Source organism: Coenobita brevimanus, chromosome 26 (genome assembly GCF_032717465.1).
Source record: "Coenobita brevimanus isolate Jiangsu-jjx chromosome 26, ASM3271746v2, whole genome shotgun sequence".
Taxonomy (NCBI): domain Eukaryota; kingdom Metazoa; phylum Arthropoda; class Malacostraca; order Decapoda; family Coenobitidae; genus Coenobita; species Coenobita brevimanus.
The window spans coordinates 26,504,742-26,531,825 of record NC_136979.1 but is presented as its reverse complement, the minus strand read 5'-3'; the positions used below and the strand labels follow the sequence as shown (position 1 = coordinate 26,531,825).

The 27,084-nt window shown below is 42.1% G+C and overlaps 1 protein-coding gene across 1 annotated transcript in view; it reads left to right on the top strand.

Moving 5' to 3' along the window:
• Positions 1-27,084, top strand: part of LOC145393992 (teneurin-m-like) — an 839,265-nt gene that overhangs the window by 700,858 nt on the left and 111,323 nt on the right. The window contains exons 16-17 of the mRNA XM_080267963.1: positions 11,300-11,473; positions 26,857-27,029. Coding sequence (XP_080124089.1) covers positions 11,300-11,473; positions 26,857-27,029 — 347 coding nt within the window. The remainder of the gene's footprint in view (positions 1-11,299; positions 11,474-26,856; positions 27,030-27,084) is intronic.

The window sequence follows — 27,084 nt, the reverse complement described above, 5'->3', positions numbered from 1 at the left end:
GCTGGATTAACACGTGTTGGACGCGAGGGTACTGTATATATATATATATATATATATATATATATATATATACTGTATATGTAAAGGAGGTGCAGGGTAGGGCAGTGGATGTGGGGGTGGCTATAATGAATGAGGGTGAGATTTGGAAGCTTCCAGTGTTGCTGTTTGCTGATGATACAGTACTGTTGAGTGAAGATGAATGGGAGTTCCAAGGTTTGGTGAATGAATTTGGGACAGTGTGTAGGAGGAGGAATCTGAAAGTTAATGTAAACAAAAGTAAAGTTATGGTGTTTGAGAGGAATGAAGTCACAGAGTGTGCAGTGAGGTTGAGTGCATTCAAGTACTTGGGTAGTGTGATGAGTAAGGATGGAACTTTGGGGGATGAAGTGCATGAAAGGGTACAGCAGGGAAGAAAGGTTGTTGGTACACTGAAAGCAGTGATGAGAAATAGGGAGGTGAGTATGGAAGTTAAGAATTCACTGCATGATAGTATTGTGATCCCTACCGTGATGTATGGAAGCGAGGCATGGACCTTGCAAGAGGGGAACAAGTCAGGAGTGAGAGCAGTGGAAATGAGTTACTTGAGAGGAGTATGTGGAGTGACATGGAGGGACAGGTTGACGAATGAAGAAGTGAAGGAATGCTGTGGGGTGGATGTGGATGTGGTTGAGAAGATTAGGAGAAATACACTGAGGTGGTTTGGACATGTGAAGAGAATGGAGAATGAAAGACTGACTAAGAGGGTGTATGTAGGTGAGGTGGAGGGAGGGAGAGGGACAGGTAGACCGAGGATGAGGTGGAGGGATGGAGTTGAGAGGTATATGAGGGAGGGGGGGGTGAGCTGGGGGGAGGGTAGTCAAATGGTGGGTGATAGAGCGATTTGGAGGCGTTTTGTCTGTGGCCACCCTTTGCGGGATTATGGCGTCGGGCTATAGATAGATAGATAGATATACTGTATATATATATACACATATACATATACAGGCGTGGCGGGGGTTCCACCAGCATAGATCGTGGGTCCAGGGCGAGATGGGGCTCGGGCCTGTGCTAGAGGGTACAGGGCATTGCGGTTCCCAGGCTGCCACTTCCGCTCAATAGAGAGGGGCCCGAACCTGGGAGTAGCGCCCCAGGAGGCTGCCCTATCAGTGGGTGTATAATGGCGGGATAGTTGCAGTGCCAAGACGCGCTTGGAGGGTGTCCCTGCAGCTGTCCTGGCAGGGTGGCCCGAGGCCACTACCACAGCCACTGGTAAGCTGGTGGGCTAGGGGTCCCAGATCCATTGCCTGGACCTGGGACTGTGCAGTGGGTGGGACCTGTGCTGTGTCTGTCCCCCTTTATTAATACTGAAGATGACAAAACAAAATAAGTTTCAAAGCAAGCCTGAGGACAATAAATCACCCATGGGGATGAGGGTGGGTTCATGGAATGTGGGAAGTTTGAGGGGAAGAGCGGGAGAAGTCGCTGAGGCATTCAGTAGGAGGTGGGTGGATGTGGCGTGTTTGCAGGAAGTCTGGTACAGGGGTGGATCAACCAGAAAGATTGTTGGGAAGGACTGTTGCTGTAAGTTGTTTTGGCAGGGGGGGACGGACGGATATGGAGGAGTTGGTGTGATGGTTGCGGAGAAATGGGTGGAATATGTTATGAATGTTTTGAAAGTAAGCGATAGGATATTGGTAGTGAAAATTCTGTTGGGAAGAAAGATAGCTGCGATTATATCAGCATATGCTCCACAGGCAGGATTGGATGAATCAGAGAAAGATAGATTTTGGGATGATTTAATACGTTTAGTGGGTGGTATGCGGGATGATGAGATAGTGATTTTGGGAGGGGCCTTAAATGGTCATGTAGGTGAAGCAGCACAAGGTTATGAAGGAGTGCATGGGGGATGTGCGTATGGTTTAAGGAATGCAGAAGGGGAAAGGATACTCGAGTTTGGGGAGGCAACGGACATGATTGTGTGCAACATATATTTTAGGAAGAGACAGTAGGTTAATTACGTATTAGTCTGGGGGAAATAGCAGTCAGATAGATTATTTTCTGGTTAGGAGGGCCGATAGGAGGTTAGTGAGGGATGTTAAAGTTACAGGAAGTGAGGAGAGTGTGCAGCAGCACAAACTATTGATTTGTGATGTGGTGCTTAAAGAACAAGTGATGAAAAAGAGGACTTATGTACTGTACCTAGGAGGAAAATATGGAAGCTGAAAAACCAAGTAGTAAGGGATGCCTTCTATAGCGAGTTGAGGAGAGTGGTGGCTGAAGAGGGAGCTGTAGACAGAGGCGTTAATGAACAGTACAGAGCCCTCAAGAACAATTTCTTGAGAGTTACTGATGTAGCATGTGGTTGGACAAAAGGACCACCAAGACACAAAGTAACTTGGTGGTGGGATGAGGGTTTAGAAGCTGCAGTTAAGGAGAAAAGAAGGCTTTTCCGGGAATGGAAGAAGGGTGGTAGCAAAGAGGAATATTTGGCTGCCAAGCGTAGGGCTAGAAGAGAGGTATACAGGGCAAAGTCTGGGTCACAGAGACAATTACTTGATAACCTAAATCATGGGGAAAGGAAAAATATATTTAGGGTGGCAGGTCAGGTGAAGAGGGATAATCGGGATATTATAGGTGAGCAGTGTGTGAAGAATGATGAAGGAAGGGTAGTGGTGAACAGTGAGGATATTATAGATGCATGGAGAGAGCAGTATAACCGGTTGTTGAATGAGGAGTTTGACTGGGACAGGGAAGGTTTGGAGCCAGCATATCCAGTGTCTGGCCCTTGGCCTTTGATTGATACTGCTACTGTGAGTGAGGCAATAGGCAGGATGAGGGTGGGGAAGGCAGCAAGTGTGTCTGGGTTGACTGCCGAAATGTTGAAGGCCTCAGGCGATATAGGGGTGAGTTTAGTCACTGACCTGATTAATAGGATTATTTATGAGTGTGTTGCCCCAGATGATTGGCTGAAGAGTGTAATTGTAAATGTGTATAAAGGGAAGGGTGATGCCCCGGAAAGAGGAAATTATAGAGGTATAAAGCTTTTAGATCAGATAATGAAGGTAATGGAGAGAGTTTTAGAAGGTATGATTAAAGAAAGAGTGAATATTGATGAGATGCAGTTTGGGTTTATGCCAGGTAGGGGGACCACTGATGCCATATTCATTGTTCGACAGCTTCAGGAAAAATATATTGGTAGGAGAAGGGATCTTTAATTTGTTTTTGTTGATTTGGAAAAGGCCTTTGACAGAGTCCCTAGAGAGGTGGTGAAGTGGGCAATGAGAAAGCTTGGCTGGCAGGAGTGGCTGGTTAAGGTGGTTATGGCCATGTATGTGGGTGCTCACACCCAGGTGAGAGTGAATGGAGATTTGAGTGATGAGTTTTCTGTGAATGTTGGTGTGCATCAGGGGTCAGTCTTGAGTCCTATGTTGTTTATCATGGTACTTGAAGCTCTTTCACGTGACTTTAGAAACGGACCCCTGTGGGAGTTGTTGTATGCTGATGATTTGGTGTTGATTGCAGAGAACGAAAGGGAGGCGGAGGAAAGGTTTAGGAAGTGGAGAGATGGTATGGGGCAAAAGGGTTTAAGGGTAAATGCAGATAAAACAAAAGTGATGATATCTAGGGTTGGTGGCGGTACTGTCAAAGACGAGGGAGAGTGGCCATGTGCAGTTTGCCACAAGGGCATTGGAAGTAATTCCATCTTTGGGTGTGTGTGTGATAAATGGGTGCATAAGAGATGTAGTGGTATCAGAGGTAGACTGCGAGATAATGCTGATTTTATGCGTACGGCGTGCCGGGTTGAGCAGGTGGAGATTGTCAGACGTGAAAGGATTGAACTTGCTGCTGAATCTCTTGAGTGTGTGGAAGAGTTTTGTTATTTGGGAGACATGTTGTGTGCTGGAGGTGGGGCTGGAGCTAGCTCTGTGGCTAGGGTGAGAAGTAGTTGAAAGAAGTTCAGGGAGCTCTTGCCTCTCCTGACATTGAGAGCGTTCTCCCTACATGCTAAGGGGTCTTTGTATGCAGCATGTGTTAGGAGTGTAATGCTGTATGGTAGTGAGACCTGGGCAGTGAAGGAGGAAGATATTCGCCGGCTCAGACGTACAGAAATGACAATGATTAGTTGGATGTGCAGTGCGTCCCTGCATCCAAGGCCTTGAGGGGCTGGGTTTACGATGGAAGAGTTGAGAAGTAGGATGGAACTGGAGTGTATTGGTGTGATGATGAGAGGTAGATTGAGGTGGTTTGGACATGTGGAGAGGAGGGGGGATGATAATTGGGTGAGGAAGGTGAGAAGTGTTAATATTGGGGGTGGGGTTATGAGGGGTAGACTGAGAAAAACATGGGACGAGGTCATTAAGTGTGACCTTAGGGTTAAGGGACTGAACAGGGAGGCTGCAATGGATCGTGCAGCATGGAGAGCCGCCATTAGGTGACCAAGGCCGACACATGCAAGCATGTTGGAGTTTAAAAATGAAACGATATATATATATATATATGTGTAAGTAATCCCTCTAATATCCGATGTAATAGAGCCAAAGGCATGTCCGGAAAGTGGTCCCGTCTGGATAGTGGGCCCTCCTGGACTTGTATGTAAGGACCCTAACCCAGCCTAACTTTGAAAGCCACCTAAATAACTCCCTATCGGACATGTATAGCATCTATTTAAACCTATTTAAGACCCTATTCACACCAGTAATGAACATAAAGCATGAAATAAATGAGAAGGAACCAAAGAATGAGGAATTAGAAGTGACTGTACCTCAGCCAGGGTACTTACAGCACGTCTGTGGTTGCCTTCTCTAAGGCTTTGGCAGTGGTGAAAATGCTCTTGAAGCACGTACAGTAATCCAGTGTTGTGCTGCACTTACAGTTCTTTGCACTGTGAGTTATAATTGTTTAACACTGCACATTCTGTTAATTGCACCATGCCAGTTTCAACCGTCAGTTTGCACTCCACAGTTAATCCTTTGCACTCTAAATTCTAATTTCTAAGGCTGCACAACACTGTAAATTCCCGAGTGGTCTAGTGGCGAGGTATTGCAGTTTCTTCACTGTTTCTTCACAAAAAACGAGCACGTGCGACATCCATTGTGATAAGCATCTACTTGTGATCGTGGTTAGGCTGTAACTGTTGGTGAGGGGGAAGCAGGGTTGCCAGATCGCAGCTCGGGCATATTACCAAACTCCTTGATTTTCATTACCAAGTTTAACTTTTCATTACCAAATTCGTAAAGCTAGCATTTATTCTTTACTTATTATATATACAATTGGAAATACATGTAATCACTCTCCTTATAATTAACAGCATGTTGATTATTTTCATGCAATGTAGGCTAGCAGATTAATCAGAAAGAGCAAACAATCCACTATCTCCATCCTGTGTATCCTCATACATGTGAAAAATCTGTTTGGTAATGCATTATTCTGATTCATTACCTAACGAATTTTTCATTACCAAATTGGCCCACATTTGGTAATGAAAAATACCCAATGGCAACCCTGACAGGGGAAGGGGGAGGGGGCAAGAAGGAAGGGGTGAAGGGGCTGTGGTGTAAACAGCTGTTTGGCGGCACGCGGCAATTTCAAAATACGGGTGGGAAAAAATTTTGATTTGGGGGGGATTTTTTTCTTTTTTTGGCCATTTTTGGGTTCCGAAGGTCCAGGCCCACAATGTCTGGTAAGTGGGGTGCCCAGAAAGTGGGCGTCCGGATAGTATGGGGATTATTGTATATACGGTCAAGTCGCCTATGGTGTGGACCTCTGCGCTACAGTTTTCTATGACACGGCAAGGTGCCACACCCAAAAAAGATGAACCACATACATAAACTACCTATGGCATAGGCACAGCAGGGTTTGAAATGCACGGGCAAATTCCTCTGGCTGCGTGTTCCGCTGTTTGTAAACAAAGAAGATTGCGACCACTTCAGCTCCATACTACAAGTGCTCCAACTGTGGACTTTTTTCTCTCTTATGAGATGGTGCATTGTGTTAAGTTATGAAACATTAAAGATTCTTTGGGTATTGTGACAAGTTTATAGGTTTGTTCACAAAACTGCTATGAACAGTTTTGTGATGAAGCACCTATCTCTGAGCTAAGACAGAGTACAATGCCTTCCATCATCATCATCAAGTATTTAAGAATGATTATTCATGTGTTAAATGTGAGTTCTGTTGACACATGAGCATACAAACACTATCAAAAAAACATCTTCAACCAGTGCTTGACCAGGCAGCCTCCGTCATCTTTAATGTTTTGGTCGGTCAGCCTATCTGTGTCTACTTCGCCAAGCTTTTTTCGCTTGATCTGCAGTGCATGATATTGCCCAAGTAGACACAAGGCTGATCTCCCTCCCGTTTCTTGTGCCTATTATTATGTGTAATACATGCATTGACTGATTGCTGGATTGTGTGTGTGTGTGTAAAGTGGGGAAAAATGGGGAAAATTGGGGTGAAAATGGGGACTTTGGGCAAACATTCAGAACCAAATTCCAGTTTTCCTATAGGTTTAGTTATTTGTATGGCACGGTTTTCTATGGCCTGGCTGCGGTCCAGAACCAATTAGCCGCCCCTTAGGCAACTTAACTATGTATATACATATATATCTATCTGTCTGTCTATCTATCTACTGCCAGACGCCACAATCCCGCAAGGGGTGGCCACTGACTCTGAGTTATTTGTTTTACGGTGAGGGGCACTAACTCTCCACCAACCCACTGGTTGACACATAGGGAGCACGTATGGTTTGGTTATATGGTTACCACCCAGCATTGTAAATGGTTTCTTGGCTTACAGGAAACCATTTGGCTTGTCACTCAGTGTAAAGCCACCTGTAAAGGATGAAAAGCAATAAGCAGTGCCAGGAAGGATGGGAGAAATAGGAAGAGAGGAGGGCAGGCATGAAAAAAAAAAGATAGAGGCTAAGGAAGAAGTAGGCAGCACTATATCAAGTGAGTGGATGATGGTCGCCACCACCTATACAGGTCTCCCTCGTTTTACGTTTTATCGTTTTATGATATTTCACATTTACAATCCTTCTTTAGTACCAAGTGTTCATTTTACGATTGAGCTCCCTCGCATTTACGATTGGGCATGTGGAAATCCTGCACTTACAGGCAGATCAGCTGAGAGATGCGTGGCATACCTGCCCCACCCACACAGTTTCCCGCGCTTTTGCCAGTCTCACCCGCGTGCTTGTTCAGCATACAACCTCTGTGCATCTGTGTGCATCAGTGCCCATGATATTACTATTTCTCCTGTTCTTCATATTTTGCACCCCTAGTGCCACCACCGTGATGTCTTGTAAACGCCCTGCAACATCTGGTGCTGGTGATATGAAGCCCAGGAGAGCAAGAACTTTCTTAACCCTGGAGTCTAAGCTTAATATTGTGAAGCAGCACGAAGCAGGTGGGGGGCAAACTCCATCGCTCGTTCCATGAATCTTGCACAGTCGACTGTATCAACTGTTATAAAGCATGCTGTCAATGTTAAGAAAGCTGGGGAGACAAGCTTGACTCTACAATACATAAAACATCATCATTATTATTGCATATTAGATCACTTGTATGGATCTTGGGTTCCTTATACACGAGTCCAGGAACGCACCCCTATTCATCCCATTAAACCTTAATTTCGCTTTACGATATTTCGGGTTACGATTGCCATTCTAGGAACGCATACCAATTGTAAAACGAGGGAGACCTGTATATATATATATATATATATATGCAGAATGCAGATGGATACATTCATGCATTATATATACTAAGTATATACATTTAGTTGAGTATGATTATCATATGGAATGAGAGCAAACATTTATGAATGTACTGTATGAAAGTGAGAAGTTGGTGTTTGCACCAACAGTTCTTAGTAAGTGGATGTAATTCCCATGCACATTTTTCACTTGTTTTCAGTATGCTTTTTTTTCTATGGTATTAATTTTATTGAATTGTCTAACTATTCATGCATTGTATTCCAATCTCCTCAATTATTTTTCTCTTTGGTGTTAGCATGTACTTGCCTTTGATGGCAGGAGTCTTCCAGTGGTCTTTTATTGACTTGAGCATACCACTTATCATAGCATTGTAAGCTATATCACTTTTTTTTTTATTATTATTTATTACATAAATTCCTGTACTACCTGATATGCTAATGGAGAGGTTATATGCACATGCCATCTAGGTTGGTTAAACATGATATGCCACTAGTTCATACACATTTCTGTTGGCCTCAAGCTAGCAGGCGACTACTAGTTTCTTACCCTGTCTAATATTTTTATTTTATTCAGGTACCATCAGTAGTCTTCCATTCCCTTATATTGTAAATTTGCAGTACCAGTTGTTTATGGCACACTCCAGCTTCCATGTATTTATAATTTACTTCTTGTTTATGTATTATCTTTCATCATGAATCTATTTACTTACTAAATTTTTACTCTGCTCTTGATGGTCCACTTAATATACAGGTACAGTAAAAGTCCTATTATTTGGCATCTATGGGACCGGGATGATGCCGAGAAATTGGATTTGCCGAATAATCAAAAAACCTACCCACTCAGTACCTAAAATATATTGGTGAACACTGTCATCATCACTTATGGTATTACAACTGTGTTTGGAGAGAGTACTGTATACTGTACAATACTGCAATCAATACAGTACTATACCTGTATCTGTAATGTATATATAAATTAGTGAACATATACACAGTAAGCCTACAAGTCAGATAACACTCCCTGGATGGCCAAAGTGATACGGAATAATACCTACCAGCTCAGTACATCACTTGTATTGGTGAACTCATCACTACTTATATTATTACAAATATGTTTGGAGTGAGTACTGTATACAGTACTTTTTCCAGACACAAAATAAAATAGTCGGAAAATTGCATAAAATAAAGTGAAGGAATATGAATTGGTAAGGTCTTTCTGAGGAAAGTTAAACATACATTTAGCACTCATTCTTTTGTTTGTGTTTTTGTTTACATGTGAAAGGGAGAGTATTGATGCAAACAGTAATGTATTTCATTAACCCCTTAATATGCTCTGGCATTGAACAACCCTTTACAGTACCGATGTCAGTGATGTTGAGTTAGTTAGCTATGTAAAAACTGTGAACAAGTATGAGAAGGGAACGAAGGTCACTGGTATGTTTACACGACTCTACGCTACGATTCCAAGCAGTCAGGGGGTCGGTTAATCTCAGTTGTTTTCGCCCATTTGGTAAATGCACCGTAACTTTGTAATTTCTCCCATGAATCATAGCAAATCATAGCATGGGTTTAGAAAGCTAAATAACACATTGCTGGGTGCACCAGATGATTATCTTCACATCTTTAAGAAAATGGAAGAGATTTAATCCCTCGGAGTACATAGAGTAAGTTTCTTCCGTTCTTCTGAAATCAATTTATTTTTCATAAAGATGTGAAGATAATCGTCTGGCTCGCCTAGCAATCTGTTATTTAGCTTCTTAAACACACGCTATGATTCGCTAAGAGTCACGGAAAAACTGATAAAGTTACGGTGCATTTACCAAATAGGCGAAAACATCTGAGATTAACCGACCCCCTGACTGCTTGGAATTGTAGTGTAGAGTCATGTAAACATACCAATGACCTTCGTCCCCTCCCCATAATTGTTCAGTTTTCTTTATAGCTGACACTAACTTGACGTCACTGACAACAGTACTGTAAAGGGTTATTCAGTGCCGGAGGTTCTTAAGGGGTTAATGGGAAATATTCCTGTTTGCATCAATACTCTCTCTATCACCTTAACCCGCCACATCCCGACGTTTTTGGACCTTTTTTTTTTTTTGGCTCAAACATCCGCTTTTGGTGAGAAACATCGAAAATTCATAGAGAAATCGCTCACCTGAGGTTTAAAATACTCGATTTAGACACGAGTACTTCCTTACCTGACTGGGTTTTCTAACAGGCTGGCACCAAAGAAAACGAGTTCTATGGGAGGGTAACAATTTTATCCACTCATAAACAGTATTTATTTATTTACTTGGTACAAATTTATATGTAGTACAAGAGTATATTGGTTTTCAAACAGTAATATAGGCATTATAAGCATTGTTTCACTCACTAACTCATCACCATTCATGACCTTTTTTTTCCCACATTACCTGATCATCATTTCTGACTGTTTCTTCCTCTAATGCTATGTAAACTTTGTCCTCCACATTGTCATCGATTGGGGAATCACTCTGGCCCTGAATGTCTTTATTGGCCAGGTCACTGGTAACAGGTGAATTGCCGAGACAATGGTGTGCGGGGGGGGGAGGTTATGCGGTGTAAGGCATTGTTCCTGCTTGGCATCTTGTAGAGGAATAGAGGAAGGTGTCCCGTGTATACGTGCCAAAAATCACTCCCAAAATCACTCGCGAAAATTCGCGTTAATTCACGTTGCCAGGACGGCGCGGGTTAAACACAAAAACGAACAAAAGAATGAGCGCTAAATATATGTTTAACTTTCATCAGAAAGACCTTACCAATTCATATTCCTCCAGTTTATTATTAAGTATTTTTCTGGCTTTAGGTTAGGTTTGGTTTGGTTAAATTATTAGGTACAGTTAAACTTGCTTAGGTTAGGTTTAGTTAAACAGGACATTCCCTTCCATCATTATCCTGAGGAATAAAAATACTAGAGCTGTCACAGCTGTAGAGCTAAAAACAACGGGGAAACTGATTTAACAAGCAACATTTATTTATGGGTAATGCATTACAGTATCAGTGGTTCATGGGCTATGCAATTACCGGTAAATGTTATTTTCAGGAAGGCGACAAGAATGAATGAATTCCAAGAATTACCGAGGGGGCTTGGAACGTTACCCTCGCTAATTTGGTGGGGTTGGTTACTGTACTGTATGATACTGTGCAATATTTTACTCAATACAGTACTATACTTGAATCTGAAAAAATATAGAAATTAATGAACATACAGAAGTGTAATGAAACATTAGGCCTACAAGTCACAGATAACACTTCCTGGACTGCCGAGATGATTCCGGACATCTACCAAACAATCAGAGATTTTCGTAAATGGGACTATTTCTCAAAACTGCCGAAATGTCAGATCCACCAAATAATCAGCTGCCAAATAATAGGACTTTTACTGTATTGTACATTGTTTCAATTTATATTACTCCCTTTTCTCTGTATTGGTAAACTGAGTAGCCCAAAGTTATATCAGTTTTTTTTAAAGAAATTGTACAACCAAGCATCTCCTCACTTTTCTCTCTATCTGTAGTGTTTGGACAATTACCCATACTCTTACTACTGGTCATTTTCTACATACAGTCCTTTTGTTCAGGGCTCTTGGATATGAGTCAACCATCCAACTGCAGCTGACCCCTTCCACCATACCGGAAACCTTGCGTAGGATCTACCTCAGGATTACCATTGAGGGCATCTTATTTGAGAAAACCTTTGAGGCTGACCCAGACATCAAATTTACCTATGCCTGGAACCGTCTAAATGTTTACAGGTGAGATTTTTATTCTAGTTTTGTATACTCAGAGTAGGGTTTTTTTATAATGTCTGTGCTCTCAGTGCTTTCGGTACAACATACATACATATATATTTTATATATGTTTTATATATTATATATATATATACTGTATATGTATATATATATATATATATATATATATATATATATATATATATATATATTATAGATAGATAGGTAGATATTACACCATCCACTCACTCAGTGTAGTGCTGCTCTCGGGTGTCTGCCCTGTCCTCTCCTCCATCCTTGTTTCCTTCCATCTTCTTCTGTCTTTTCTTCCTTCATTCTTTTCTCTTCCTTCTGCCTATGGGTGACTTTACACTCCCTCTTCTGTCTTTCATTCCTTCATTCTTTCCTCTCCCATCTGCATGTGGGTGACTCTACACTGAGTGACAGGCCAAATGGTTTCCTGTACACCAGGAAACCATTTACTACGCTGGGTGGTAACCCTATAACCAAATTTTGGCGCCTGGTGGTTTAGTGGGTAATTATTATGCTCCAGTCAGATTGAACCAGTGAAGGTTTATATCCAAGGGGTGATTGGGGTTTATTGCTCATGTAATGCCACTCAGGGATGAGTGAGGCTGGTCACTCTCATCTTAAATGTCAGGACCAACTGCCTATCCCCAGGCTTCTATGCTCCTCATGGGGCAACGTAGGATTGAATGATGGATGGATGAAATATGTGTACCGTATATATATATATATATATATATATATATATATATATGTAACTATCTATCTATCTATCTATCTATTGCCAGACGCCTCAATCCCGTTTGGGGTGGCAACAAAGAAATCGCCTCCACATCGTCCTGTCCCCCGCCATTTCATTGCCCTGCTCCCAACTCACACCCCCCTCTCTCATATACCTCTCCACCCCATCCCTCCATCTCATCCTCGGCCTCCCCCTCCCTCTTCCCCCCTCCACCTCACTCACATACACCCTCTTCATCAGTCTTTCACCCTCCATCCTCTCCACATGGCCAAACCACCTCAGTGTGTTCCTCATAACACTTTCCATCATATCCACATCCACACCACAACGCTCCTTTATATTCTCATTCGTCAGCCTGTCTCTCCATGTGACTCCACAGGCTCCTCTTAAATAACTCATTTCCACTGCTCTCACTCTTGACTTGGGTCCTTCCAATAGTGTCCAAGCTTCACTTCCATACTTTAGAGTTGGTATCACAATACTGTCATGTAGTAACTTTTTCACTTCCATGCTCACTTCCCTGTTTCTTATCACTGCTTTCAAAGAACCAGCAACCTTTCTTCCCTGCTGTACCCTTTCAAGCACTTCACCCTCCAAACCTCCATTCTTACTTATCACACTACCCAAGTACTTAAACATACTCACATTTTCCAATTCCTCACCAACCAACCTCGCTGTACATTCACTGACTTCACCTCTCTCAAAGACCACCACTTTACTCTTCCCTGCATTCACCTTTAGTTTCCGTTTCTTGCACACACTCCCAAACTCATCCACCAAGCCTTACAGCTCCCCTTCGTCTTCACTTAACAACACAATATCATTTGCAAACAAGAGTACAGGGAGTTTCCAAATACTATCCTCTCTCACCAGGGCCACTCCAACATCTGCTACCCTACCTTGTACCTCTTTTATTACCCCATCCATGAACAGATTGAACAACCATGGAGACATGACACATCCCTGTTTCAACCCAACCTCCAAAGAGAAAAATTCACTTAGTTCACCATCCACCCGCATATATATATATATATATATATATACAGTACCCTCGCGTCCAGCACGCATTAGGCCAGCACGATTCGAGTCCAGCACAGTGAGCAATTAATTAGTATTATTTAATACGATTTAATTACTGCAACACGAGTGTGTTAGCATAACACGCACAGAGCTCCGAGAAGTGGGCCAAATCCGCAGAGTTCACCTCTAGCACGATCACCCCCGGTCCAACACGGCCATACTGGACATTCCCATGATGATGATAGCCAATGAAAAACTTCTGATCAAGTAGCCTTCCCCGCCCGCTATCATTACGTGATCGTGATGCCGCCCAATTAAAAACGCTTCTGGTGTCACGTGATGGTTTGTTTACATTTCTCCCGCCACAGAGCCACTCAGTCGCATAATTGCATTGGAAGGTGCTTTTTTCTTGCTGCATTTTCTGCCCTTGTTACTGCATTTTACCCTGCTCACGATGCCTAGGAAGCCTTCTGAGAACCCCAAGAAGCGTCGGCACCTCCCTCAGGCCACCAAGCTAGAAAGCATCGAGAGGGAGAAGAAAGGGGAAAGGAAAGTTGACATTGCCAAGGCCTACGACATGAATGAAGCCAACGTGATCATAATAAAAAACTTAAGACAAGATCCTGGCAGCTGAAGGCTATCACACGGCACTTCATACCAGGTTTGCCGAAGATATGATGGTAAATCGGAACGGTAACGTGGTAAAATTGCCGACGATACCACGGGCATTTGGAATTCATCTGGACGGATTCCTGCCGAGCATACGATGGGAAAAACAGTGTGACCAAAACCCAGGGGACTTGACAGAGAATGTATCGTACTACAGCATTGAACATTTAGCCTGACACTGAGTACATATTAATATTTTAGAATAAATATCAATCGTTTTGAAACCCTTCTCATCGGCGTGCATACCAGTTTATAAACAAAGTTGCTTCTCCTTATTCTCTACCGAGTCAGCAACAGCGATCACTTTCCACAGTCACGAGACGGGGCTCTGGCAACAGTGTGAGAAGCATGCACTTTGCCGAGTGCTAGGACAGGCAGAAGCAGGATCTTCCATGGCTGTGGACGAAGATAGTGATTCTGAGTGTGATTTCGAATGATTTATGAGGGAGGTTTGATTTCGAAGGATTTATGAGGGAGGTTGAGGAGGAGCAACAGCCATTACCCGCTAGTGACGCCAGCAGCCATCCTCCGGGGACCTAGTAGGACTAACTACAGCCTTGGATACCACCTTCCATTCCCAGCAAGCCCACCAACACTATCCTAAAAGGTTAGCTATCATTCATAGCACAGTACCATTTATTATAATTACAATAGTACCAATATACTGTATGTATAGGTATATGGTAGGTATTTAGGGTGATTTTTCCGAGGGTTGCTGACATAATTCATTTTTCCCCATAAGCTCTGTTGTTAGTACAACACGTTTTTGGCCCAACACGTGACCCATGCATGACAATATTACCGTGCTGGACGCGAGGGTACTGTATATATATATATATATATATATATATATATATATATAACACAGTACAGGTATATACAGTATAGAGAGAGAGAGAGAGAGAGAGAGAGAGTAATCCCTCCAAGCTCTGACGCAATAGAGCCACAGGCATGTCCAGGACTTGGTTTTGTCCGGGACTTGGAAAAAGTGCCCCTGGACAGGTACTTATAGACCTCAACCCAACCTAACTTTGAAAGCCACCTAAATAACTCCCTGCTGGACATGCACAGACCTGTTTAAGACCCAAGTCACACAATAAGGGACAGAAACCATAAAATAAATGAAAAGGAACCAAAGAATGAGAAATTAGAAGTGGGTATGGAAAATATTTAGCAGTGTACAGGGTACTTACGACACGTCCGCAACTGTCGTGAGGATTAACCCGACTCCTCTATAGCTCTGACAGTGGTGAAGGTGCCCTTGAAGCACGTACAGTAATCCAGTGTTGCGCTGCACTTAATCCTTTGGACTGTGAATTATAATTATTTAACGCTGCACATTCTGTTCTTACTTGCACCATGCCATTTGCAACACACCAGTGTTGCACTCTGCACTTAATCCTTTGCACTCAGAATTCTAATTTCTTAACACTGCACAACACCGTAAATTCCCATGTGGTTTAGTGGCGAGGTATTGCAGTTTATTCACTGTTTATTCACAAATTGAGCACGTGGGCAGCCATGGCGACGAGCATGCAGTCACGATGGTAGGTAGGTGGGAAGTGGGGAGGATGCAGGGGTGCTTTAGTGGACGTCTCTGGAACTACGTATCAAAACACGGCTGTTTGTCACTGTGCGACAAATTTAGAGTAGGGATGAACATATATCGGCCTTTTTTTGCATTTTGATGTTTTTTGGCCATTTTTGGACCCAAGCGCAGAATGTCCGGGACTTGGGGTGTCCGGGACTTGGGCGTCTGGGTCTTAACCCCTAATGTACTAAGCTCGTCGATCGAGCTTTTTGCGCAATTTCTTAAAAGGATGAGCAACTCCAATCGTACATCATCCATAAAAAACTGGCAGCAGCTGGCTCCACCCCAGCTGTGATGTAGATGGCTTCTAACCAATCAGAACTAAGGATTGGACACACCAAAGGGGGGTCCCAGGCCCGTACCCAGGCGGTGGGGGGTGTACCCCCACCTCCATCTCATCACGTCTCTCTGTCCCACTGCCTTGTTAATACCCTACCTCCCACTGTTCTTACCTCCACCACCACCCCTCTCACACCCTCCCTATGCTTCCCCCCCCCTTCCATGTGGATCCCCCCTATATCCCCCCCTAGTCATCTGGGGGGAGGGTGTTTCCCCCTACTGTCCCTCCATATCCCTGTACAGTGAGTCCTCGAAATACAAAAACCCGAAGTACGAATTTTTGATGGTACGAAATTGATTAATATAGGACAAATTCCACAGTACGAAAATATGTTTCAGTAATACAAAAATTGATACTCGATACAAAAGGAAATGCAGACATAGCCCCATTATCCAGACTATATGATGTGAAGAAGTGCCTGAATAGTCTGAATTCACAATTAATCTGACGGAAACAAAATACAAGTACTGTTATATTGATTTATTTACCGGTAAATGTACAGTGAAAGACACAACTATCTTCCCAGTTCAGTCTGAAGAAAATTTACACCAGGCGAAATACAATGAAAACCCTGTTTCTACTAGTGCGTGTTTCAAATGGTTTGATTTTTCCACGCTATATTCGTCAGACTTTGGGAAGATACTTGTGTCTTTCATTGTACACTTGAAGCAGCAGAAAGACCTTACCAATTCAATTCATAATCCTCCAGCTTGTTTCTGTAATTTTCTGACAACTTTCAGTTTGGCAAATTGCTTTTTCTTGCTGAAAAATTTCCTCCCCATTATTATCACCACTTTCCCCTACGATCATTTCCAGCGCAGTGGAAGAAACTCAACTGGCTCAAAGGTGGATATCATTTCCCAGTTTCCCAACTGGAGGTTAGGTTAGGTTAAAATTATTAGGTACAGATAAGCTTGGTTAGGCCAGGTTTAGTTAAACACTTAGGGAAGAACAGTCCTTTCTGCCATGATGTTAACGAAATAAACAAGAGTTGTCATACCAGAACAGCTAAAAATGACAGGGAAACAGATTTAATAAGAAATGTTTACTGTATTTACCAACCCAGAAATAATCTGAAAAATATAACAGGCTATCAGGAAGAACTGATTTGGTAAGGTGCCTTTACTGCTTAAAGTAAAACGTATGTTTAGCCCCCTCAATGCCTCTGGGTTCAGATATTTGCATGCTCCCGTGGTCGGCCTTGGAACCATTTTTTCAAAGTTCTAAAATCAATTTCTTTTTCTTACATATGTGAAAAGACTTGTCTGGCACACCTGGCTTCCCCCCCCCCAACCCATCCTGTGATTTGCTATGATTCGTGTAAGAATGAATAAAATTAGGATGCAAGTTACATCAGCATGTATACATTGGCCGAAAACATCTGGGAACTGTGAATGCCAGACTGCTTGAGGTGGTAGGGTAGGGTCATGTGAACACGCCAGTGACCCTCATTCCCTTCCCATAATTGCTCGCAGTTTTTTATAGCTCACCCTAACTCAACGTCACTGACATCAGTACAGTAAGGTGTTGTTCAGGGCCAGCAACTATGAAAGCGATAATGGAATACATTATTGTTTGTATCAGTCCTCTCTCTTTCACACATACACATAAGAACAAACAAAAGAATGAGCAGTAAATGTACACTAACTCTAAGGAACAGAAATAACTGTGCTCAGTTGGTCCAAAGTATATTGGGAAGAGTGATACCGAACGAAGAATGTGGAACTGAATGCTAACCTACGAGAACATGTGGGACGAAAGAGTAATTTTTTTTCTGATTAGCAAACATTTTTGTTCCACATTGTCTCTTAAAATTGTAAAACCCATAATCTTACTGCGCAGTGGCAGTATCGTAACCAATGAGGTCTTGCCTAAGTGACGTATTTTCTGCTGCTATAAAGCTCAATACCATCTCAGCACTTTTGTGGCACCTCGGTTTGGGTTACCTTTCCTAAAAGGGTAGTCAAGTCGTACCCCATCTGCTCGTGGTGACCTCACAGACACCCTGTTTTTTTTCCATTTCTGTTCTTTGTTTTTTTTCAGTTTTCTTTTTTTTCTCCCAAATTAGGGTGACACAAACGGGGGCGGCGCTACCTGGGTTTATCCTGGGTAGTATTGTATATACTTTTTGCTGCTGCTGTTGTCATTTTGTTTTGTTTTTGTTCTCTTTTACCATGAGCAAACAACACCAGTGCCCTCGCTGCAGTAGGTCTGTAGCAAAAAGTGCACAAGCACTGAAGTATGGCTACTGCAGTGAGTGGGTTCATATAGCCTGTGAAAACTTGGACGAAGGCGACTATCCGTTTATGAAGAAGAGCCACCAGCTGGGCTTTCGCTGGCTGTGTAGCCAATGTGTTGCACCAGCGGACGAGGTCTTGGCTGGTGGAGGAAGTAGTACCAAGAAGGACTTTGAAGATAAAGTTATTGGGCCGATCTTTCAGGCAATTAGAGACGTTTCAAATAGCCTGGAGGCACTAGAGACCAAGGTCTCATCACCCATGGAAGTCACGCAAGATCAGGCTAAGTCATTTGCAGACGCCGTTCGCGGGTCTCTTGTGGGGGAAGGGAAGAATCTGCCTGGGAGTGTGATTGAGATCAGTGCTCATGGCCAGAAAAAAGCCATTCATAGTCAGCATGTACTGACTGTGAAACCAAAGAGTGGTGCTGATACCCTGACAAATCAGATGGGACCAAAAGACATCAGAGGCGTACTTAACTCGGTACTGGTTGATAGCTGCCTTAAGATCAAGGCTGGTGGGCTGGTAATGAAGTTTCCGTCAGGTGATGCCAAGGGTGAAGCAACTGGGGTGCTGACTGATCATTTTGGCTCTGAGGGCACTTTTTGCATATCGGAGCCAAAGAAAATGTTGCCTAAAATGACTGTGACAGGCATTTCCTCTTCCTTGGGTGGCTCTGACATCATCCCAAACATTCTGAGAAAAAAACAGTAAAATTAAGATGCTCGTTGATCGAGGTTGTACCCTCAACCTTCTCTTCACAAGAACAAGGAATGACACCAAAACTGCTGTCTTGAAGATGTTGCCAGATGTGAGATCCTCCATTGTAGAACAGGGCAATTACATCTATGTGGATCTTACAGGATGCTGCGCTTTTGATAGATTCTGGGTTACACAGTGTCATCACTGTCAAGGCTTTGGTCATACATTTGAGAGATGTTCTAGGAAAAATGATGAACCTAATTGCATTTTTTGTGCTGGAGCCCATAAATCCAAGGATTGTAGTAACAGAAATTCTCCCAAATGCATCAACTGCTCCTCTTTAAGACATCAAGATGCTAATTCAAATTCACAGTCAGTTGCCCATTTTGCATCAAGTAGAGACTGTCCAATTATGACTTCTTATTGGAATAGATTAATTGAAAACACCAGTTTTGACCATTCAAAAAACTGACTACGTCCCTCATGAACCAGTTACGGATGGGTCTTCTAAACATTCGTTCTATCCGTAATAATATAGACTATATTAATGAAATTCTAAATCAGCATGAGCTTGACATTTTGTGCTTGACTGAAACCTGGTTGTATGAGTCTGATATCGATATTATTCTTAATGCTTTGCCTAAGACACATTCTGTTATTAGTATTCTCAGGCCTGCTGCTGACTATCCAGGAGGAGGCGTAGCACTCATCTACTCGGCAGCACTTGCGAACATTTCTCTCATTGACTCAGACCTGACCCCATCTTCATTTGAATTTATGGAAGTACAGTATTAATAAATTTCCATCAGAATACCATTAGAATTGCAATTGTCTATCAACCAGGTCATCCGGGTAGAGATTGAGGTTTTATGGAGGAGTTTGGGCAGTTTCTTGAAGGGTTTTCTCTTAAACCTGGAGGACTTCTTGTTTGTGGTGAATTCAGTTATTGGGTTGACAGTCCAGAGTCAAAACCATTTTCTTCAGAATTCCTTGAGCTGATCACCCAGAACTATTTTTTCAATCATGTGAGTAATCCAACTCATGTCTCAGGACATGTCCTTGACTTGATCTCGTCCCCTGATGGTTGCAGGCGCATATCAGATGTGGAGGTTGGCTCATTTGATCCCCTCATCTCTGATCATGCTCTGATCACTTAGTTTTGATGTCCCAAAATCCCCTTCATATCAAAAGGTCATCAGGTTCAGAAATTACAGGAATGTTGACCGCCAGTCGATGTGTCTTGAAATTTATGAACTTTTAAACTCCATTGATTCTTCAAGTCTTTCTTCCAGTGAATTAGTTGATATTTACAACAACAAGCTTAAGTCAATTTTTGACCATTATTGTCCTGAGGTAGTAAAAACAATCACTGTACATGATAATTCTCCGTGGTATGGTCCATCCATTAATTCTTTGCTTAGACAACGTAGAAGGGCAGAACGTGAGTGGCGCTTGAAGCGGACCGAAGTAACTCGTTTGCGTTATGTTTTTGCGAGAAGAGCAGTCGTTCACACTGTAAAAACCCAAAAGGCTAGGTATTATCCAAATAAAGTTGATTCATGCAGTGGTGATAAAAAAAAAAAAAAAAAAAATGTCTGCAGTAGTGAACAACTTGTTTGATCGGAGGAATGTAATTGTTAAACCAACTTCTGTATCTGATGCCCAATTGGCTTCTGATTTTGCCTAATTTTTTACAAGTAAGATATCTCGCATAAGAAGTGACTTAGACAGCAGTTCCCCTAGCGAAGCGTACACAGTTGACTTCCAGCCACGGTGCACCCGGGATTATTTGCTTTCAACATTTCATCCGCTGGATGTAAACAAAGTCAAATGTTACATCAGAGAACTTACTAAAACATTTTGCTCACTCAATCCATGTAACATGTCACAACTGCCTGATGTGTATGAGCACGCTGCAGACTTCATCTGCAACATAATAAATAGATGCTTCTTAGTAATTTTGTGCAGTCTGAGAAACATGCTTTGCTTAGGCCCCTAATTAAGAAACCTGGCCTTGATGTCGAGAGCATGACAAATTATCGTCCCGTCTCTAACCTGTCTTTTTTATCCAAGATTATTGAACGGGCCATACTTGATCAACTCATACCACTACTGGAACATAACCGAGTTGTTCCAGTTGTTCAGTCAGCATACAGAAAATACCATTCAACTGAAACTGCACAAACAAGGATTTAGAGTGACTTGGTGACAAACACCTGTCGTGGGATGTCCTCTCTCCTAGTTCTGCTGGATCTGTCTGCAGCTTTTGATACAGTAGATCATAAACTATTGTTGAATGATCTGTATTTTTATGGCGTTCGTGATAGTGCCCTTTTGCTCCTTAAGTCGTAACTGTCGGACAGATCTCAGAGAGTGGTTGTTGATTACGCTAGCTCTGATTCTGCTCCCCTTCTATTTGGAGTCCCTCAAGGATCAGTTTTGGGACTAATTCTATTCACTATCTACACAAGTAGTTTATCGTCACTACTTGATGCTCATGATGTGTCCTATCATTTTTATGCTGATGACACCCAGCTCTATGTTAAGATGTCAGATATCAATGATACTAAGACAAAGTTTGAATCTCTAATGTCTGATATTAAGATTTGGATGGCTAAGAGGAAACTTAAGCTGTATGATGGTAAAACTGAGATCATCATGATCAGAGGAAACAGAAGGTTTGATGACACTGACAGTGCCCTGGCTTTGAACATTGGCATGTCACAGCTTCATCCAGTCAGTTCTTTTCGAAATCTGGTTGTTTATTTTAATTCTAAGTTAAATTACAAAGAACATACTAATCAGGTGGTAAGAGGGTGTAACTTGCATATCAGAAATCTGTACTTTGTGAGAAAATTCCTGAATAGATGGTGCCTCTTAACATTGGTCCATGCAGTGGTCTTGTCTTGTGTTGATTATTATAATTCATTGTGGGTTGGTCTTCCAAATAATATACTAACAATAGTTCAGTCTGTGTTGAACAGGGCAGCACGGCTTATCTTTGGTCTCCCCCAGAGAACCTCAACTACCCCATTTCTGATTGAGTTGCATTGGTTACCAGTAAAGGTTAGAATTGAATTTAAACTGTGTCTTATTACATTTAAGATTCTTAAGTTTGGTGAACCGAAGTATCTTGCTGAATTGTTAAAACTCCCATCGGCACGCCTGGGTGTGATGTTGCGTAGTGAAGATGATTCCTTGCGTCTTGACGAGCCTGGAGCCATTCACCAGTAATCTTTCTCTGATCGTTCTTTTGCGTATAGAGCCCCTAGACTATATAACAGATTGCCATTGTCCATAAGATAACTCTGTACTGTTGAATCTTTTAAGAGACAGCTGAAAGCCTTTCTTTTTTCGAAATGCTATGACCTGGAGAGAGGTACTATGACGGATGATTATAGGGTTTAATTATTGCCACTTTCATGTATATATGATACAGCTTGTATTATATACAAGAAATGTCACAATTCTTGTAATTGTAAAAATAATGTATGTGTGTCGAGCGCTAGTGAATTCTCAAAGGAAGAACTGGCACTTTTGAGAAACCAAAGGCCAGATTATTATTATTCTTATTATTAAGCATACAGCCTAAAGACCTTACCAATTCAGTTCATATTCCTCGTGTTTGTCTTCTAAATTTTTCTGACTATTTTGAGGGTGGTAAATTATGTTCTCTTGCTGAAAGAAACTTACTCAGAATTAGGGTGCATGTAACATAAGCATGTAAACATCAGCGAATACATCTGGAGTGAAGAGAATGCCTGACTGATGGGATGGTAGAGTAGGGTCATGTACACACACCAGTGACCTTCGTTCCCTACTCGTAATTGTTCGTAGTTTTTTATGAAGCCCCAACTCAACATCATTGACACCGATACAGTGAAGTGTTGTTCAAGGCCAGCAGCTATGAAGGGGTTAATGGAATACTGTATGAAAAATTCAAAAGGGGCGTGGTGCATAGCACCGCTCTCGCTTGCTGAGAGAAAAATTTTTCGCACACTTCTCAGTTGAGTCCACGTCCCTCCTCACCTCACAGCCTTGCTGTACGTGAGGATATTTTCGCAGCCCTTCATGTTTTTGTATTGTTTTGCTATGCCTCCCAAGCTCTCTGCATCATCTCCAGCATTGGGGGAGCCCGCTGCAAAGATGCAGCAGCACCGTACTCTAATTCTGGAAAGGAAATTGGAAATTATAAAGACCCCACAAGGAGGGGCAGGGAGTCTCGGAGATTGGGCATGCTTTAGGCCTTGCTGTTTCCACCATTGGGACTGTGACGAAGAAAAAGGATATGTCCAAGAATATGGCCACCTCCTTCTCTACAATTATATACAAGTATTGCTTACTTCTTAATGGGGGGGGGAGTGAAGTTTAGGTGGGGGTCCGAGGGGGTCCTGGGACGCACCCCCCCATTTATATGTATATTTCAATGGGGAAAATCGTTCCGATATACGAAATTTCGAGTTCGAAAGTTTTTTTTTTTGGTTCCTATCCCTTTCGTATATCAAGGACTCACTGTACTCCACTGGAGTCCGTCCTTTGTGTCTGGTGGTGGTCTCCTCCCATCCCTCCATACCCATACACCCCCTTCTGGCCTTACCACTTCCCACCACCTCCCCCCACCCTCACCCCCACCCCCTTGCATGCAGTATCTTTACCTCCCCAGCCTCAAATAATTTGCATATTTTTTACGCTTTATGGCGTGTGTTTTTGAATCATTACCTGAAAATTATTCGTCTTTGCATACAGATATGCACACCACAATTATTTTAGCTGTCTTTATTCACAACCCACTTGAAAAAGAAATTTTATTTTATGCCGACGCATGCAAGCATGTTGGAGCCTTCAAAACCTAAACGAAATGAAACTAAACGAAAACCAGTTAGATTTGACAGCTCGGAGGGGAGGGAAAGGGGGAGGGGAGGTTAGGTGAGTGGAGGGGAGGGAAGGGGAGGGGAGGGAGGGGACTGGAGGTATGGGGAGGGGAGAGGAGGAGAGGATAATACTGTATTTACTATTTATCATATTTTTATTGGGGGGGTTCATGACCATTTTCCCTAGCTAGATTTGACAGCTCAGCAGGGAGGGGAGGGGGGAGGGGAAAGGGGGAGGGGAGGGGAGGTGAGGGGAGAGAAGGGAAGGGAAGGGGAGGGAGGGGATTGGAAGTAAGGGGACAGGAGAGGAGGGGAGGATAATTTTTACTAATTATATTTATTTGGGGGGTTGTCACTATTTTATTTTTTTCTGAGCACATTACAATGGTTTATAACATCTGTATGAACCAAAAAAAATTGATTTTGGTGATTTTTGTACATATTTTTGTGAAGGAAACAGGTGCAAGCAGTGTATTATCTTTCTCACCGGGGCCGTGATGGGTAACTAGTATCAGATTTGACGGGCCATAGCTCAGTAACTACTGGGTCTGGGAGGGTGGGTTTTGCGTTTTCAGGTGTGTAAATTCAAGCTCTGTAAATCAGGCATAAAACTTATAACCTTTGACATAGTAGAAAAATTGGCCTGTTTTTGTGTCCTGGGGGTAGTCGAGGATGGAGAGTTGCATACCATAAGGGTTAAAGGGATTACTGTATGTAAGTATATATATATATATATATATACAGTAAAATCTCAAATTTCGACAGTTTAGAATTCGATTAATCAAATTTCAATGCATTTTGGAGTGGTCTGCCTACTTTACTTGTTGATGCAAATTCGCAAATTTCAATGCTCTCAGGGCCAGACTCCAACCAAAACAAGCAAAGATAATATGTTTGATGCAAACCAAAATGCTAGAAGTGAAGGAAAATTATAAGAAAAAGTATGAACTTAACCTAATATTGTATGTAACATGTGCTGTCAGGGCCAGACTCCAACCAAAACAAGCAAAGATAATATTTTTTATGGGAACCAAAATGCTAGAAGTGAAGGAAAATTATAAGAAAAAGTATGAGCCTAACAATATGTGGACATGCATTTCACTGCAATTTAGTTGTCTGTATTTTCTTTGTATTTTCATCACAACTTCCCTGTTTCAAAATGGCAAGCAAGAGTGGATCTTTGGGTAGCAGTGGTGATGTACGAGAGCAGCCTGGCACCTCTAAATCTTTGCAGCCAAAGGAGAAATGGCAGTACAGGAAAGGGCAGAAATACACCAAGTATACACTTGCTGACAGTATGGCAGTACAATGCAGAACTACAGTTACCTAACCACAGTTATAGTTCATAAAGTTTACAGGGCGTGTGGGCAAAAAATCATGATTTTAGGTAGTTAGGTTTGGAGGCCCTGGACCCAAACTAATTTTTCCCATAAGAAGTTCAGTTTAAATTTCGATGTTTTGAATTTAGATGCGGTTTTTGGGTACATATGTCCATTGAAATTTGAGATTTTACTGTATGTATATACTGTACATATATATAGATAGATAGATAGATAGATAGATACACTCAATCCTCGTAAATCGCAGCAATTTGGGTCTGGACCACTGCCGTGATTTACAAATTCCGTGATTTATGAATAATATCTTATGTGAAAAATTAATTTGGGTCTGGACTTTGGCCAACCCGCCCCCACAGCACTCTGCCTACACCTATTTAGGCACCATCAAACACAAACATACAAATTTAGGAATATTCAGTGCATGTATTAAATAGAAATAAGCCATGTTAAGGGATCTCACCGTAATCCTATGATGAAATTGCTTAAGTGAATGGAGTGGGGTGGTGTTGGGAAGAACTTAGAACCTCTTAGCACTTGTTCTTCCCAAACTCTTTAGCCAGCTTTGAAAACTTCTCTCCCCTCCCAGCACGACGAATGAGCTCCAAACATTGACTGTACAACAACTACAGCAGCTTCTTGATGCCATAGTGCTTAGAGCGCTTCATTGGGGGGTCAGGAGGGGCTATGGCAAGTAAGAGGCGGGGGGAAGTTGCACAAAAAAGGCAGTTTGCTCTCGTACTCCACAGCGACAGTCTGTAGTGTGCAGACTGGTGGGACAAGAACAACAACATGGTGGCATTAGTATGCACATATGCCACCAGGGATGCGCGGTGATTGGTTGTTGGGTTGCGATTTTCAGTTTGAATGCCGTGGTTTACAGTTCTCCTCAGAAAAGGCCCGCTTGGGTGCCTAGATCCACGATTTTCGTGACTTGACAGTGATTTAAGGCTGCCGGCAGTCTGACGGCCACCTATCCGTGATTTATGAACACGCGATTTACGAGGATTGAGTGTAGATAGATAGATAGATAGATATAGATATTAATAATATCAGATAATTTTAATTGGCATAGGAGGGACCTTGCTGATTGATTGGGTTAGAAACAATCTCAGGAGGCCCAGACTAAAAAATAGACTGTAAGCACGAAATGAATTGGGAAAGAGAGAGTGGCTGGAATAAAAGTTTTATAAAGTAATTGCTTAGTGAGCCATGGGCTGCAACACATTTCACTTATTCTGTACTGCATGGAGTTCATTTTCACCTTTTCCTGACAGTTCACCTTGAGAGTTTGGTGGGCATGGGAAAGCCTTTTTTGCTATTCTTGTCTCAGATTTGGAAAAACTACCCTGCAGCAATAATAATCTTTTATTATGTTTTATGTTCTTATCCCTGTAATGTACACTAACCCTGAGACTCCTTTTCACAAATTATCCTATTTTGTCCAATTTGTGCAGAAGCCCTCATTTCCATGCTGTGGTTTATGCATACAAAAACTTTTCTGCATTCTCTTCCTGTCTCAGAAGTTATTTTATAATAACAGCCACTCTTAATTCACAGAGTACTAATAGGGTAACTGAGGTCTGTTTATATTGTGGGTAATAACTATAGTCCTTGTCTGAATAGCATAACTAATATGGCTTATGAGCCCAAATACAATTATTAAGTGGCAGAGACCACCAAACAACTTCAATTTCATTATGTCAGTCACAAAACTCATTATTCTTGTTGTCAAGGTCCACAGTTTTCATTTGTACCCATAAGTCCAAAGAAAAGGTTATCCTGTACTCTACTTTTGGGCTTTTTGTGTATAGGAGTAATAGACAAAAGTAAGATTATTTAATTACTTTTATTTGTTTTCTCACATGCAGGCAACGAGTGTATGGTGTAACATGGGCTGTTGTTAAAGTAGGATTTGCATACAGCAACTGTGAACAAATTATATGGGATGCACAAACTACGCAGGTTTCTGGACATGATATGAGCATCTCTGACATAGGAGGTTGGGACCTGTCCATTCATCACAGATACAACTTCCATGAAGGTATAGTATATAAACAATAGATACTTTGCAGGAAAACTATGTCTTCTGTTTCATT